Here is a 15006-nt window from a genome sequence, read left to right on the forward strand (position 1 = left end):
ACCTCTATACTAGAGGCACTTGTAGGTACAGAGGTAAGAGCCTGTGGTGTGGTTTGAATTTGAAAGGTAAAAGTTGGAATATTGGTAATCTTATGGATACAACTGGACACAGTTTACACTGATTCTTCCTAAGCCAGCCTAGAACACCCCTAAATTGTGGCTAATTGGAATCTAGAACATTCACTGATGGTTTGAGCAAGATGCTCAATACCACTCCAGGGAAGCCCCAAAGAGAATATTATGTTTTAAATCAGAGAACTAGGGGGGTGCCTGGGTGGCTCAGTCAATTAAGTGTCCAACTCTTGGTTTTGGCTGGGGTCATGACCTCGTGGTCCTGGGATCAAGCCCCACGCTGGGCTCCGCGCTGAGCGTGGAGCCTGTTTGAGATTCTCTCTCTCCTCTCCCTCTGCCCTCCCGCACTCCCTGCTTGTGCTCTCTAAAAACAAAAAAATAAAAAGAAGAGTTAACAGCTCATGACTCACAATTTCCAAATGTGTAGGTGTCCCTGTAGAGAGGGAGTTAGGGCAGCAGTGGAGACAGTCTTGGCAAGAGCTAGGCGGATGGAAGCCCCTAGCTACATCTCCTATCACCTAAGCAAAATGAAGCAGTATTTATAGAGTTTCAGACATTGCCAGACTAATAAAACGGCTGTTTCTGGTTGCTTGGTGTGGGAGGGGGGAGGGGGAAGGCGGGGGGACGGTCTCGGGAAGGGACTGTGTGCCCCTGGCTGACTCAGCACCTACGCTGCCTCACATAAAGCACTATCCTGTTTGCAGGCTGTATGAGGCAGCTCAGGCTGCTGCAACCAAACACCGCAGCCCGGGTGGCTCAAACCACTGAAGTGTTTACCGTTCCGGCGGCCGGAAGTCCCAGATGACACGGGGTTCTGGTGAGAATTCTGCCTGGCCTGCAGATGCTGCGTTCTCACTGTGGCTTTGCACAGGCAGGGAACGAGAAAGCTCTTTGGTGTCTCTTACAAGGACGCTGATCCTATCTGATCAAAGCCCCACCCTTATAACCTCAGTTAACCTTAATTAGTTCCCTAAGGCCCTATCTCTACAGTCACACTGGGGATAAGGGCTTCAGCCTATGAATTTTGGGGGACACAAACATTCAGGCCGTCACACAGGCATATTATTTACGTGAATGTGATAACAGAGGCTAATGTGCCTTTAAGCAAGTACTCTAGATGCTGACCCTATTTCGGTTGCAGCTCAAAACTAAAAATATGACTTGTGAGAAACTGTAACTTCATTCATTCATTCATTGAGAGAGAGAGAAAGAGGGAGTGGGGGTGAGGGACAGAGGGAGAGGGAGAGAGAGAATCTTCAGCAGGCTGCACCCCCAGCATGGAGCCCCACACGGGGCTTGATCTCACGCGGCTCCGATCATGACCTGAACTGAAATCAAGAGTCGGACGCTTAACCGACTGAGCTAACCAGGTGCCCTGAGAAACGGTAACTTCAAAATTTGGATACTTAGAGTCCTCTTAATTCAGTCATACTTAAAATCATCTCCACAATTTTAATTATTTTGCAAAATAGTGCTGGCCCTCCCAAAGCAATGACTTACATTTAATTATAGTAAAATATTTTTCACTCACACTACAGTGATTTGGAACTTGGGATAATTCTGACAGAAGCGTTTATCTTACCTTCCTTGTGTGCACAGAGCAATAGCAAAACCAGAATTTTACGGAAAATAGGAGCAATACATTAAATACCTCAGGCCACAAACTATTTTCAAGATCTTTCAAGCACCTGTGGAATGCTTTTCTGTAAAAATAACCAATACCATCATCGTTCTTAAAAAAGTACACTGGAGGGGCGCCTGGGTGGCTCAGTCGGTTAAGCGTCTGCCTTCGGCTCAGGTCATGATCCTGGGGTCCTGGGATCGAGCCCCACATCAGGCTCTATGCTCCGTGGGGAGCCTGCTTCTCCCTCTCCCTCTGTAGCTCCCCCTGTTTGTGTGCTCTCTCTCTCTCAGTCAAATAAATAAATAAAATCTTTAAAATAAATAAATAAATAAAAATTAAAAAGTACACTGGATAGAAAAATGAAATACTAGGTCTTGAAAAAAACTAGGAACAAGATATGACCCATGAACTCAAAATTATATATACTATACATATATAATGATAAATCCTTTACATGTGACAATAGGAGTTTTACTGGGGCTGAGCAGCAGAGAATTCCCAGAGGTTGGACTTGAGTCAGGATTTTATAGGACCTCGATAAAAGCAGGGGAAGGTGATTGCAATTGTTTTCATCTATTCCATAAAACAGATCTCTAAAACACTACTGGGCATCACATTACTGGCCCAGCATTAATTGCTAAGTGTTCTTGAAAGCTATAAAATAGTCTATAATTCAATTATAGATTGAAATAATCTGTAACTCAGTGGGTTTCACTAATTCTGACTACCCTTTGACTCGCTCAGGCCAAATTCAAGCAGTTTTACCACGTATACAGCGATTTACTTATTTTTATTGAAAACACAAGTATTAAAGAAAAACATTTAAATAAATTAAAAATCATTCCACATCCCCCTATACTAACACAATGGATTTCAGTTTTGCATATTACCTTCCACATGCAAAAAGATTTTACAAAGTCACAATCATAGTGCGCATACTCTTTTATATTGTGCTTATTTGACTTACCATATCACAGACACGTCCATGTTTTTACAGTCTTCCAAATAATTATTTTAATGGCAGTATGATACTTCATTATTAGCCCACTTTCTTCTTTGACATGTAGACTATTTCCAATTTTTTGCTATTTAAATAATGCAGACATAAACATCCTCATGCATTTCCCTTTGTTTGTTTTGTTTTTATATTATTCTTTAGGTTACAAATCTAGGAGTAGAATTTATGGGGCAAAGATATGGTCATTTTTTGGGCTCCTTCTATGTGGTACCATATTGAATTCCCAAAGGGTTGTGTCTATTTAAAATGCCATCTGAAATGAATGCATTAAAGAGGTTCTTTCTAAAAAAAAAATTAGAAGCATTAGGTAGTTTTCAACTTCCATAAAGTTAAAAATAATTACTGTCTCTTTAAGAAAATGAAGAGTGTAGATAGATGGTCTAACAGATCACTAAAACTTCAGCTAACTTAAGCAATGCTTCCCAACTTTTCTCAAGTTCTGGCACACACAGAAAGTAATACTGCAGGCACACTGGGGAATGTGGACAAAGATGTTTCTGCCCAGAAGCTCCAGCCAGCCAGGCTACCTCTGGCTGCCCCAGGGGTTATGGGGACCCATATGTAGGCACATCTATGACCCAAAGTGCATGGGTCACGAAGCTCTAACCGAGGAGAGGTTAAGTGACTCGATTCAAGTTACAAAAATCTAGTTAGTGGCACAGCTGGGAAATGAATGCAAATTTCTTCTCCTCAATATATTTTCTATTACATCACAACGGTTCTACATGCTTTCTGGCTCTAAAATTCAATTTTGTATGCAGATATGTATTTATACTTACGAATAAAGAGGATTTTTCTAACATGCTTGAACTAAAGACACCTAAACTAGCAATTTACATCAAGGCTGAAAATTAAAAATAGCTCTTAGCATTAGCAAGTATTTAACTATTTTCTCTGCCATTTTTCAGATTTGCCATTCTTTTAAATTTAGTTTGCAGGCCCTGAACAGTAATCATCTTTTGCACAGTATCTCGTATACCTCAGGCAGTCGGTAAATGAAGAACAACAATAAATTATACACACTACAAAGAAAAAAAGACAAAGTCAGTCCACATTCTAAATACATCTAACTGTGAAAAAAAAAAGCTGTTTTAAAGTGTTGATTTTGTAGAGGTAGAGAAGATTCCCTCCTTAAATTTCAAATTCCTTGCTAGCTAAGTGGAACCTTAATATACACTATACATTACAGCATCAGAAGAGACATTTCACTCCACGGAATGATTCTGACCTGCACCCAGTGTTGATGCTACCAGGAAAAATTCACTACAAAGGTATTTTACTTTTTACCAAGTGTCCAACACCTTAAAAGCAGAGATTATAAGGTGTTAACCCTACTGATTCAACTGTAAATACACATAGGATTTTTCTTGACCGTTAATCACTGCGTTAAGGGAAGAGTGGGGGTTAGGCCTGGGAATTCACCCATTATGTGCCAGTCTACAATGATAAGTAAGGGACTCCAAATCCCGAATTCTCTCTCTCTTTTCTTTTACTACACCCCGCAACAGTGATTACTGGGTCATTTCTATGGATTCAGTCAGATATTATACACACAAACACACCCATGGGACCGCATGGCGCTTGGAAGATTGCCCACTATTTCCCACTTATTAAGATCTGGATCGTATTTCTCAATGCTCTGAAGGTATGTTCCCTTTGAGTAGGAGTATCCCCCAGTGACATAAATACATCCATTCATGATGACGGCACCACACTCCATCCTCCTTTCCATCATAGGAGCTATTTCTCTCCATTCATTTTGTTCAGGGTCATAGCATTCCGTGATTGTAGTTTGTCCACCAACTAGATAGAGCTTATTTTCAAATGGGACTGAACACAATCCATATTCTATTAAAAAGAAAAAAGCAAATTTTTATTAGGATAACAAACAAAAGAGATACCTTAGGTTGGTGATGTAATAATCCCTTACAATGTAGTATGCAAAAATAGAGTCTTCTCGACATTTTGATTCCTCTACCACAATACTGAGTCTTAAAATCCATCCCTATCACCTCTCCCTGCCATTCTCCTTGGGTAATCCTTCATCCGGCTTTGCAGGATGCCAGGGAGGAACTCATCCTCAGACCGCTACCCTTCTGGGAAGTCCCCAGCACAGACACCTTTTATTCTACACCTCTGTGTACAAGTTGTGGAGACCCTCTGACATTCTGACATGAAGGCGTCTGAGGGAACGGGTGTAGGTTCCTTCGGGTCCTAGTCGCCACGCCCTACAACTAGGGGCAGGCGATCTGCAGCATCTGTCGCCCCAGGGGCCAGAAGGATGACCTGGCTCACCTCGCTCACACTGCTGCTCAAGTTAAGGAGTTGGTGAAACACACCACCAGATTAGTGGGGAACTAGAGTCTACCATCCTAAGAGACTAAAAGAAGCTCAAAGGCAGACAGCTGCTATGTGAGGTCTGGGTCCTGGGCTGAGGGGGTGGGGGTAGGCAGCCTTCTGGGCTGTTTTAATTTTTCCCATGTTATGTATCCCCCCCCCATCCACACGCAAACCTGCTGGTTCTTCAGGGCACCCGGCTCTTTCACAACCTCACTTCCTCTCCCTTCCCAGGACTGTCACTAGGGCGAGGCAGGCGGGGTGCCCACGGTGCTCTCATTCTCTGAGGGACTCCGATTCTGTGCCTCTGGCGTCTCTCTGGCCTCACCCTGGTCCCCACCATGCTTCTTCCACGTCCCCATTTCCAGCACCACTACTAGCCTGTGAGTTCATTCTCTGGGAATATCAACCATAGGATTACACTTAAATACGTCTAGCTGTGGGCCTGAAGGAAGAGCAGGACTTTTCAGGGGCCCTAATGTTACGGCAAATAAATGAAGACTCAGCTTGCCATTGCTGAGGGGTTCCTTCTGCCTAGAAACTCTTCTTTTCCCAGGACTTTGCACAGCCGCCTCCTTCTTATCATCCAGGTCTCATCTTACAGTCATCTCCTCAGAGGGCCCTCCCCTGAGCACCCAGCCAGGCCTCCGCAGCACAGCACCCTGTTTGCATGTGCTCCACAGCACTTCTCACTGTCTGACGTTTCGTGGCTACTGTCCCTCTCCCCTCTAACAGTGTAGCAACTGCGTCCCGCCCACTACTCCATTCCTACTGGCGAATGGCAAGTGTCTGGAACCTCGTAAGGACTCAATAAAAAGTTTGTTGGATCAATGAATGAATTGGACCTAGTACCTTCTGTACCCAATGTGCACTCCCATTACTTTGTGGAAAAAAACCTTATAAACCCCCCTTCAGAAAGAGAGAATGTATAATCAAAAATGTGATTTCCCCTTTAAGAATGCAAGCACATTCTTATCAGTAAAGTTCTTGCTATCTAGGTTTCAAAGGCGAAGGAAAAATCTCAGAAGATGGGCATTTTTGCTTTGAGTCCACATACTGTTGTTCTCAAGAATCTGACAGCCAGGAAAATAAGAATTTTTCCACCTCTGAAAACCCCATTTATTTTACCTGAGTTTCCAGTTATTATACATGCAGAATTTTTATAGAATTTACTTGTTTCAGTACTTGTGAAACTTTATATAAATTATATGAATCATTCTATCAAATGGTTGTGAAAATTAATGATTCAGAAATTTTATCAGTTGGTGTAAGTGATTCAACAATGAGTTCACTAGGCTTTTCTTAAAAGTTTAAAAAAATCCTCAATTTGTGGTTCTCATGTTAAGAAAAATATCTCAATCTTCCTATAGCAGGAAAAATGTTTAAAATAAGGCGATTCCTGATAGTTTTTTTTCCTGTTACCCAAATACAACATAACCTTCTATCATTGTTGATGGAAAGTTTTTCTTCCACAGCTGTAACTGCCTTTTTCCTGTTGGTCACTCTACGAAGCTACTGAGCCTAAGGGACTGTGCCTTGTTTATTGAGCTCCTAGCACTATACATCACATGTGGGAAAGGTTCAGCAAACCTCTGTTGGACAAATGAAGGAACGAACAATTTCAACCTAAGTACAAGAATGGCACCATCTGTCAATGCTCAAAAAGTTTACACACAAATATTCACTATAAATACACAGCAGTCTGTATTCATTGTTGCATGAGTGATAGGAATAAAGCCATGCAGGGATTCAGAGACAACCACAGTATTTTCAGGTATTCAATATCCACTGAAATGATTTAGACTTTTTTTTTTTAAGATTTTTATTTATTTATTTGACAGAGAGAGAGACAGCGTAAGAGGGAACACAAGCAGGGGGAGGGAGAGGGAGAAGCAGGCTTCCTGCTGAGCAGGGAGCCCAATGTGGGACCCTGGGAGCATGACCTGAGATGAAGGCAGATGCTTAACGACTGAGCCACCCAGGCGCCCCATGGTTTAGACTTTTTTCCTAAGATTATTCTCACTGAAAAGACCTAAAGCTTATCTAATCTAACTTTTTTACTAGAAAGTAAGACCCAAGAGCTTAAGCCGCTGCCCAAGATTAGCCATGTGAATAAATGGCGGAGCCAGGAAAGAACTTTCTTCCCACTTCACATAGCTCTCCACGGGTTTTTCCCCTTTATCACTTCCTGCTTCTTCCCTGTTCTTCCCACGCTCTTCCTTTCCAGCTCATCCCTTAACTAGTGTTGTTTCCCAAGACTCTGTGCATAGCTATACTCTTAGTCCTACCCTCCCAAAGCATCTCAACCAACTCCACACCCACAGTCATCACCGCCAAGCAAATGACACCCAGATCTCTAAATTCAACCGCACTCTTCCTCCTAAGCTGCAGACCCACATTTCCCATTGCTTGCTGGACATCTCTTCTGGGTGATCCAACTAGTCCTCCACAGTTAACTATAAAACTGAGCTCCAACTCAGCTCCTCTTTTCCCCTCCCACCAGCTTGTCCTTCAACTCTCCCCATGTTGAATCCATAACATTCCTCACATCTAGCCGTTTTCACCTCCTACCACTTCAGGCTTTCAGCATTTCTCACCTGGTATATTACCACAGTTATAATGGATTTCCTTGCTGTCTTCCTCCTAATCTATTCTAAAAGGCCCTAAAACCTTCGGTAGTTCTCCATTTTTAAAGTTTTCCTGACTGCCATTCAAAGCCCTCCATGAAATGCTCCTCAACTGAACTCTCCCATCCAATCTCTCATTCTACCCCGTCACATCTCATCATATACATTCACTCAGGACCCAAATAAACCTGGAACTTGCCTTTCTGCCTCCCATCACTGGCTAACTTTCTGCCAGAAAACCCTTCTTCAAAACATACCTTAATTGTAGCCATTCTTTAAGGCCTACATCATAACAACACACTCTTGGAAGCCTTCTAAGATTTCCAGATTTCCCTTAAATTAGACTCGAGCTCTTTCTACCCTCAATTTCAAGAGCACTTACTTGTATTACTGCCTTGTATTCCTGTTATGTATGTGTATTTGCTACTAGATTCTGGGTTCCTGTAGCAGTAGAGACTAGCTCTTAATCATCTTTGTGTCTTACACAAGAACTAGAATGGTATCTTTCCCGAGGTAAGGTCTCAATAAATGTTATCTTGAATTTAATGGAATTAGAGTCCCCTCGTTTTTAACTATCCCAAACTACCACTCTTAAAGGCATTGAGAAAAAAAAGATAACATTTATATTACCTTTGAAAAATAACAGTAGTCATGATTTCTTTGTAGTCTAAGCTATGTATCTGTAAGGGAGACTCAAGACTGGCACTTTACAGTCCTCAGGAGGTGCTCCTACAATGCAGAAGAAGCATACTTGCTACAGTTCACAAGATGCAGATCAAGGGCTAAGGAGCTAACCGACTAGCTGAATGAAGCAGGCCAGGGGTAGGAGAAGCAGAAGCAAGGGCACAGGCCCCCAGGTCTATGCGGGGATGAGAATGGAAGAGACTAGTGAAACGGAGCACGCGAGCGCCATTTAAAAGGGAACAGCCACTACGGGGCTCCAGTGATCGCTGCCAGAAAGGAATGTGGTCCAAGGTTGCTACAATTGTTCTAAAGGCCAGAAATCATGATTTTTATTTGAAATCTCCTGAATTTTAAATACTGGTAACAAGCCAGTTAAAAATATCTTAGGGGTTGGGACGCCTGGGTGGCTCAGTCGTTAAGCGTCTGCCTTCGGCTCAGGTCATGATCCCAGGGTCCTGGGATCGAGCCCCGCATCGGGCTCCCTGCTCCGCGGGAAGCCTGCTTCTCCCTCTCCCACTCCCTCTGCTTGTGCTCTCTCTCTCTCTCTGACAAATAAAATCTTTAAAAAAAAAAAAAAATATCTTGGGGCGCCTGGGTGGCTCAGTCGGTTAAGCGTCTGCCTTCGGCTCAGGTCATGGTCCCAGGGTCCTGGGATCGAGCCCCACATCGGGCTCCCTGCTCGGCAGGAAGCCTGCTTCTCCCTCTCCCACTCCCCCTGCTTGTGTTCCCTCTCTCGCGGTGTCTCTCTCTGTCAAATAAATAAATAAAATCTTAAAAAAAAAAAATATCTTAAGCACTGAAAGCCAAAAAGAACAGACCATGCAGGGTGCCAATTTGCTACCTTTGTTTCTTGCTTTATGTCAGGAAAAAGTCCATTGGAAAGCAAAAGTTGACAAACATTATATGTTCCCATTGATTTATACTCGAATTTAATATTTATTTCTGTTTGATTTTTCAGTTGGCCATGGATTTTCATGCTTTGGCTTACATCTCATTGCCTTTTAGACTCCCTTTCAAGCAGTGAACAAGCTACATGCAACTTAAATATGTTACAAGATGTTTATTTTTAAAGGAACCCTTATATGAAATATATATTAAATTTGTAATGTAAATAACTGCCCTCTGATTTGTTAATCTTTTCATATATTGGGTTTTCTTTGTAAAGATGTCAAAGTCATATCTAACTGATAAGGTTAACAGGAGGATCAAATGAGATAGCAGTGCAGTTGTTAAAAACATGGCCTCCTTGCCGGATTGCCTGGGTTTGAGCTTCACCTCTAAAGAGCACTAGCTAGCTGATCTCGGGCAATTTATTTACCGTCTCTGTGCCCCAGTGACCTGTAAAATGAGGTAATAGTAGCACCTAGCTCACAGGATTGCTGTGAGGTTTAAATAGATTAAGACATGTAACATTACTGGAATAGTTAGTGCCCAGCTCATATTCACTAAATAAATGTTAGCTATTGCTTAATATGAGCTGGTATTATTACTTTCCATTATAACTTCATTGGTCAGAACAGAAAGCGGCGGGGAGTCTGGGCTAATACATCTGGGCTCCGAGGAGATAGAAGGCTACCTGTTCCATGATGTCTTCAGAGCCAGGACAGCCTGTGACTGAAGTCACTTGTTAGGCAAAGCCCACGGCATATGGAGACGCAGCACCAGGTGTGGGCGCTTCCCCTGAACTGCAAGACGAAATGTATGTGGCCCGGATGGACACAGCTGCACTGGTCACGAGCAGGACAGCCCCGCTCCCTTAAGGAGGGGGGGCTGCTGAGCGGCCACAGCACAGATTATACAATCAGACTGCCGAAATGAATCCTGGTCTACCACTTCCAAACCGTGTGACCTTATCCTTTCTTGCCTCCATTTCTAAATATGTAAAATGGGGGTAAATCATACCTATTCACAAGGTTGTAGACAGAATTTAAGGTAATATTACATGTAAAGTCCTTAGTCAGTACCTGACCTATAGAAAGTGTTCAAGAAGGTTAACTGTTACTATCACTCTCAGATTGTTCAAGCTGGTGAATTCCACTTATGCTCACCAGTGACTCACACAGAAAGAAGCCTAATGCTATATGGAAAATGATTCAAAGTAGTATAGTGATATGGTGATATAAATCTTTCCTAATGAAAAATCTTAAACACGTGTCACAAGCTATGGCTCATACTTCCCTCGGAGCTCTTCACAAAGGGACAAGTCAAAGAACAAAGGCACAGAAGGCAGAAGGCCGGCCATTCCTTGTGACCACATGTCCCCTTCGTGATTGTTAAAGTAAGGCTAACACAGGGTTCTGCCTATCACAGGATTGAGTGCTTAATAGTGTTTGAAACCCAGAAAGAACATGCTTTTAAAAGAAGAAACCATCTCCTGTTGAACTCAATCAATGGGCACTCCTCCCAACTGTTTGACAGACTAGTACTTTTTTTTTTTTTTTGGCAGTTTGGTGACTTTTTAAAAAATTAAGATTCAATTAGCGAACATATAATACATCATCAGTTTCAGATGTAGTGTTCAATGATTTACCAGTTGCGTATACACCCAGTGCTCATCACCTCACGTGCCCTCCTTAATGCCCATCACCCAGTTACCCCCATCCCACCACCCGTCTCCCCTCCAGCAATCCTTAGTTTGTTTCCTATAGTTTAGAGTCTCTCCTGGTTTTTCTCCATCTCTGATGACTTCCCATTCAATTTTTCCTCCCTTCCCCTATGGTCCTCTGCGCTGTTTCTTATATTCCACATATGAGTGAAACCATATGATAACTGTCTTTCTCTGATTGACTTATTTAGCTCAGCATAATACCCTCCAGTTCCATCCATGTCGATGTAAATGGTAAGTATTCATCCCTTCTGATGGCTGCGTAATATTCCACTGTATACACACACCACATCTTTATCCATTCCTCTGTCGATGGACATCTTGGCTCTTTCCATAGTTTGACGTTTGTGGACATTGCTGCTATAAACATCGGGGTGCACGTACCCCTTCGGATCGCTACATTTGTACCTTTGGGGTAAATACCCAGTAGTGCAATTGCTGGGTCATATGGTAGCTCTATTTTCAACTTTTTGAGGACCCTCCATACTGTTTTCCGGAGTGGCTGCACCAGCTTGCATTCCCACCGACAGTGTAGGAGGGTTCCCCTTTCTCCGCATCCCCACCAACATCTGTCATTTCCTGACTTGTTAATTTTAGCCATTCTGACTGGTGTGAGGTGGTATCTCATTGAGGTTTTGATTTGGATTTCCCTGATGCCGAGCGATGTTGAGCACTTTTTCATGTGTCTATTGGCCATTTGTATCAGACTAGTACTTCTTAACTGTCTATAAGACTTGTGTTTTATATAATGTATATACATGAAAGAAAGTACACAACAGAGGAATAAGAAACACAACAAAAGAATCTAGGTGAAAAAAATTTAAAAAGAAACTACCATTTTTAACCACACAGGCTTAAAATGTGTCCCGTAAAGACATCAGGGAAAGTATTTGTAGATGTGATCTAATCAGAATAGCTTGTGATTATTGTTAGATGGGCATATGAATATTTTAAGCCTTCTAATTACACCCATGGGTAGTCTGCTATAAATCTAGCATTTTCTTTTTCCAGGCCATTTTTAGCTGTCTGTCATACTGCTAAGCTGTATTACAACATGTGCTATCTGGAAGAGTATTTAATTACCTGGATGTGGACTGGAGGTGATGAGGCTCCACTCATTGATATCTGAGTTGTAGCTCTGGACCTTGTCGTAGGTACAGCTCCCTCTGTAACCGCAGTGGCCGCCGATGACATAGATAACTTCGTGTAAGACGCAGGCAGTTGCGTTTCCCACGCCTGTGTGTTAATTAAAATCATGTCCTCAGATTGATCTATCATTGTGTTTTACAATGAATATTGGGCTAAGTTTATTATTGTTTCTGTTATTATTGACAGCAGACGCCAGGCCCTGTGCTAGGCACTATGAGGGACGGAAGAATTAACAAGAAAGGCTCCTTGCGCTCTTTTAAGAGAGGGTGAGACACTTACCAAGTAATTAGAGCACAGGGTACGGAACCACTGTGAATGTTCAGAGCAAGGTGACATTGCTTAGAGCAGGGAAATCATGGCCGGAGGTGGCAGAATTCGACCTGGGTCTGGGCAGGTAGGACTTTGGCAGGTAAAGGGGAGAGAAAGCCATCCTACATGGAGGAAAAGGCGAGCGCAAAGGCTCAGCAGGCAAAGGCGAGCAGCCCCGTTTGATGCCAGCACGTGCAAGGGCAGGTAGCCCAGCTCGAGTTGTTGGGTGGGAACTGAAGCTGACGCAGTAAGTTGGAAGCCACATCGCAAAGGATCCTGGCACCCAACTACGAAACGTAGATTTCATTCAGCAAGATTTTAAAGATTTTTAAACAGAGAAGGGAGAGAAAAGCAGAAGGACAAAAAGAGTCAGAAAGATCCAGATATTGGCCCAGGTACAAAGTATTGAGGGCCCGATTTAGAAGGGGCTTTGGGTGTGGAGGGAAGGGCATGGAGGCAAGAGACACAGGTAAACACATAAGGCTTGATGACTGTGTCAGAAACAAGCAAAACCGATGGTGAGGCCCTAAGCTCGGGAAATCGGGAAATGCTGATGCTCCAGGAATATGGGGAGGGAAAGATGAGTAAAGAGAAAGAATAAAAGAAATAAGATGAGAGAAGAGAGGAAGTTAAGATGAGGCTCGTTTTAGTCGAATACGTCGGTTTAGTCTTTCAGCCAACTCTTATGTACCACTGATACATGCTGGGTGCAGTTCAATCTCCTTGTGCATATCTACTCCAACGTAAATGTGAGTTTATAAGCAGGGCAGTTATGGTGAGGGAGAAAAAAAAGTCAGGAGCTCCTAAACAGCCAAGTATTTATTTCTTCTCTGTACATCCCAAAACCAAAAAAGGAAATGAATTTGAGATTTGACTCTACCCAATTTAAGTTCTGATTACCAGGGGAAGCTGCTAGTTCACTTCAGGACTACAAAATAAAACCAACTGGGAAAAGTAATGTTACCCTTGCAACAGAAAAATGAGAAACTTAAAGCTCAAAACCAGCACTGGCCAAAGCTGGATATGACTGACACAGGGTTACCCTTCCCAAGGATGATTAGATATAACCAGGAATCAAACTTCAAGGTGAAAGTAGAACTAAAACTTTGGAATTTCAGACACAGCTGATGTCCGTGGGGGAGGTACTTCAGTGTATGAGGGTCTCCCATTCCACTCAAGGTGAAGGCAGGAACACATGTGGCCCTCTTTAACTTTGGACCCACCATGGAAGCATTTCTTTTCAGCAAGCGTGTTTCAGATATGATTTTTAAAAACAGCAATAAAGTAATAAACTTTCATCTTCATGGAAATATGCTCTTAACTATGAAACTATGACAACTGTTATCTCATCATTAAGAAAGAGGGGCAGAAATGTATCCAAGTTGACAACAGCTGCTATAGTATTTGAACCTTCCTTGTTTCTTTAATAGGAAAGGAGTCAGGAGGACATTGAGGACCACCCTGGGGAGGAGACCAGGAAGGGGGTCAAGCTCAGGCAGAGTCCAAAACCAGAACAGCAACAGCAGTGGGCTCTAAGCCCCCCTTGTCCCCCTCTACCAACTACTACCGAAACTTTGGGCATGCAGGAGGGCAGACATGATTTAATATGAAAGATATTTTTGCTCTGTCAAAGTTGACATGTTCTTTTATAACGATCTTCGTTATGACAATAATGACAATAATACCTACAACAACAATTCCTAACGCTTACTGAGTGCTTACTCTGCTCCAGACACTGTTCTATACACCTCACATGCATCAGTTCACTTAATCCTCTCAAAACCCTGAGCTACATAATATTGTCACCCCATTGTATAGACCATAAAACCGGGGCCCAGGGAGATCAAACAATTTGCCCACGCACACCAACAGGGAAATGGGAAGGCGGGATTTGGACCCAAGCAGTCTGGCTTTAAGAGCAATGGTGCCTGATCACAAGACTGGTCCGCCTCTTGGGCTTCCTGCTTGTCGTCCGACGATCACACCAGGTCAGATTCCCAGACCAGGTCAGATTCCCACACCCTCACTAGTATTAAAACAGAAACAAAGGCCTGGGAAGGAACACTGGGGATAAAATGACACAAATTTAGAAACAACCTACCAGTTGATTTTGTGCAACTGCCCAGCACAAATGAATAAATGTAATTAAGTAAGATTTCAGTTTAACTTTTTTTTGCCAGGGGGAGGGAAGGAGAGCAAGGCTAATCCAGCACTGAACACAGCAGAAAATACAGTGTATATCAGACAGACATTGAAACCCAACAGTGTGCCTGGCTGTGTGGGCCACATGAGGGAGGGGAGAGGGTCTGCCCCTATCTTTTACTGTCGGAACCAAGACTTGAATCACAAAAAGCAGGGGCGATCTGTCTCTAGTTTTTGAGAGAATGTAATTTGTTATACTCTACAGGGACCGAAACGTTCAAGGTTTTAATGAAAGACCTTTGAAAAGAGAGAGATGATCAGATAATGGGAGGGAAAAAGCTGAATATTTAAAAGCAGAACTGAAAAGGGTTCAATTTCAAGAGCAAGCAAAAATGAATAATTGCATATGAACTAATAAAACCACCCGACCTTCTCTTTT

General features: G+C 42.7%; 1 protein-coding gene across 3 annotated transcripts in view; it reads right to left on the minus strand.

The window, feature by feature from the left end:
- Positions 1-2086: 2086 nt before the first annotated feature.
- Positions 2087-15006, minus strand: part of KLHL23 (kelch like family member 23) — a 32549-nt gene continuing 19629 nt past the window's right edge. For all 3 annotated transcript variants that reach the window (XM_032408460.1, XM_032408467.1, XM_032408453.1), the window contains exons 3-4: positions 12051-12203; positions 2087-4562 (exon numbers count right to left, since the gene is read on the minus strand). In XM_032408460.1, the coding sequence (XP_032264351.1) occupies positions 4252-4562; positions 12051-12203 (464 nt within the window). In that variant the 3' untranslated portion in view covers positions 2087-4251. The remainder of the gene's footprint in view (positions 4563-12050; positions 12204-15006) is intronic.

This window comes from Phoca vitulina, unplaced genomic scaffold, assembly GCF_004348235.1.
Source record: "Phoca vitulina isolate PV1807 unplaced genomic scaffold, GSC_HSeal_1.0 scaffold1, whole genome shotgun sequence".
Lineage (NCBI taxonomy): Eukaryota > Metazoa > Chordata > Mammalia > Carnivora > Phocidae > Phoca > Phoca vitulina.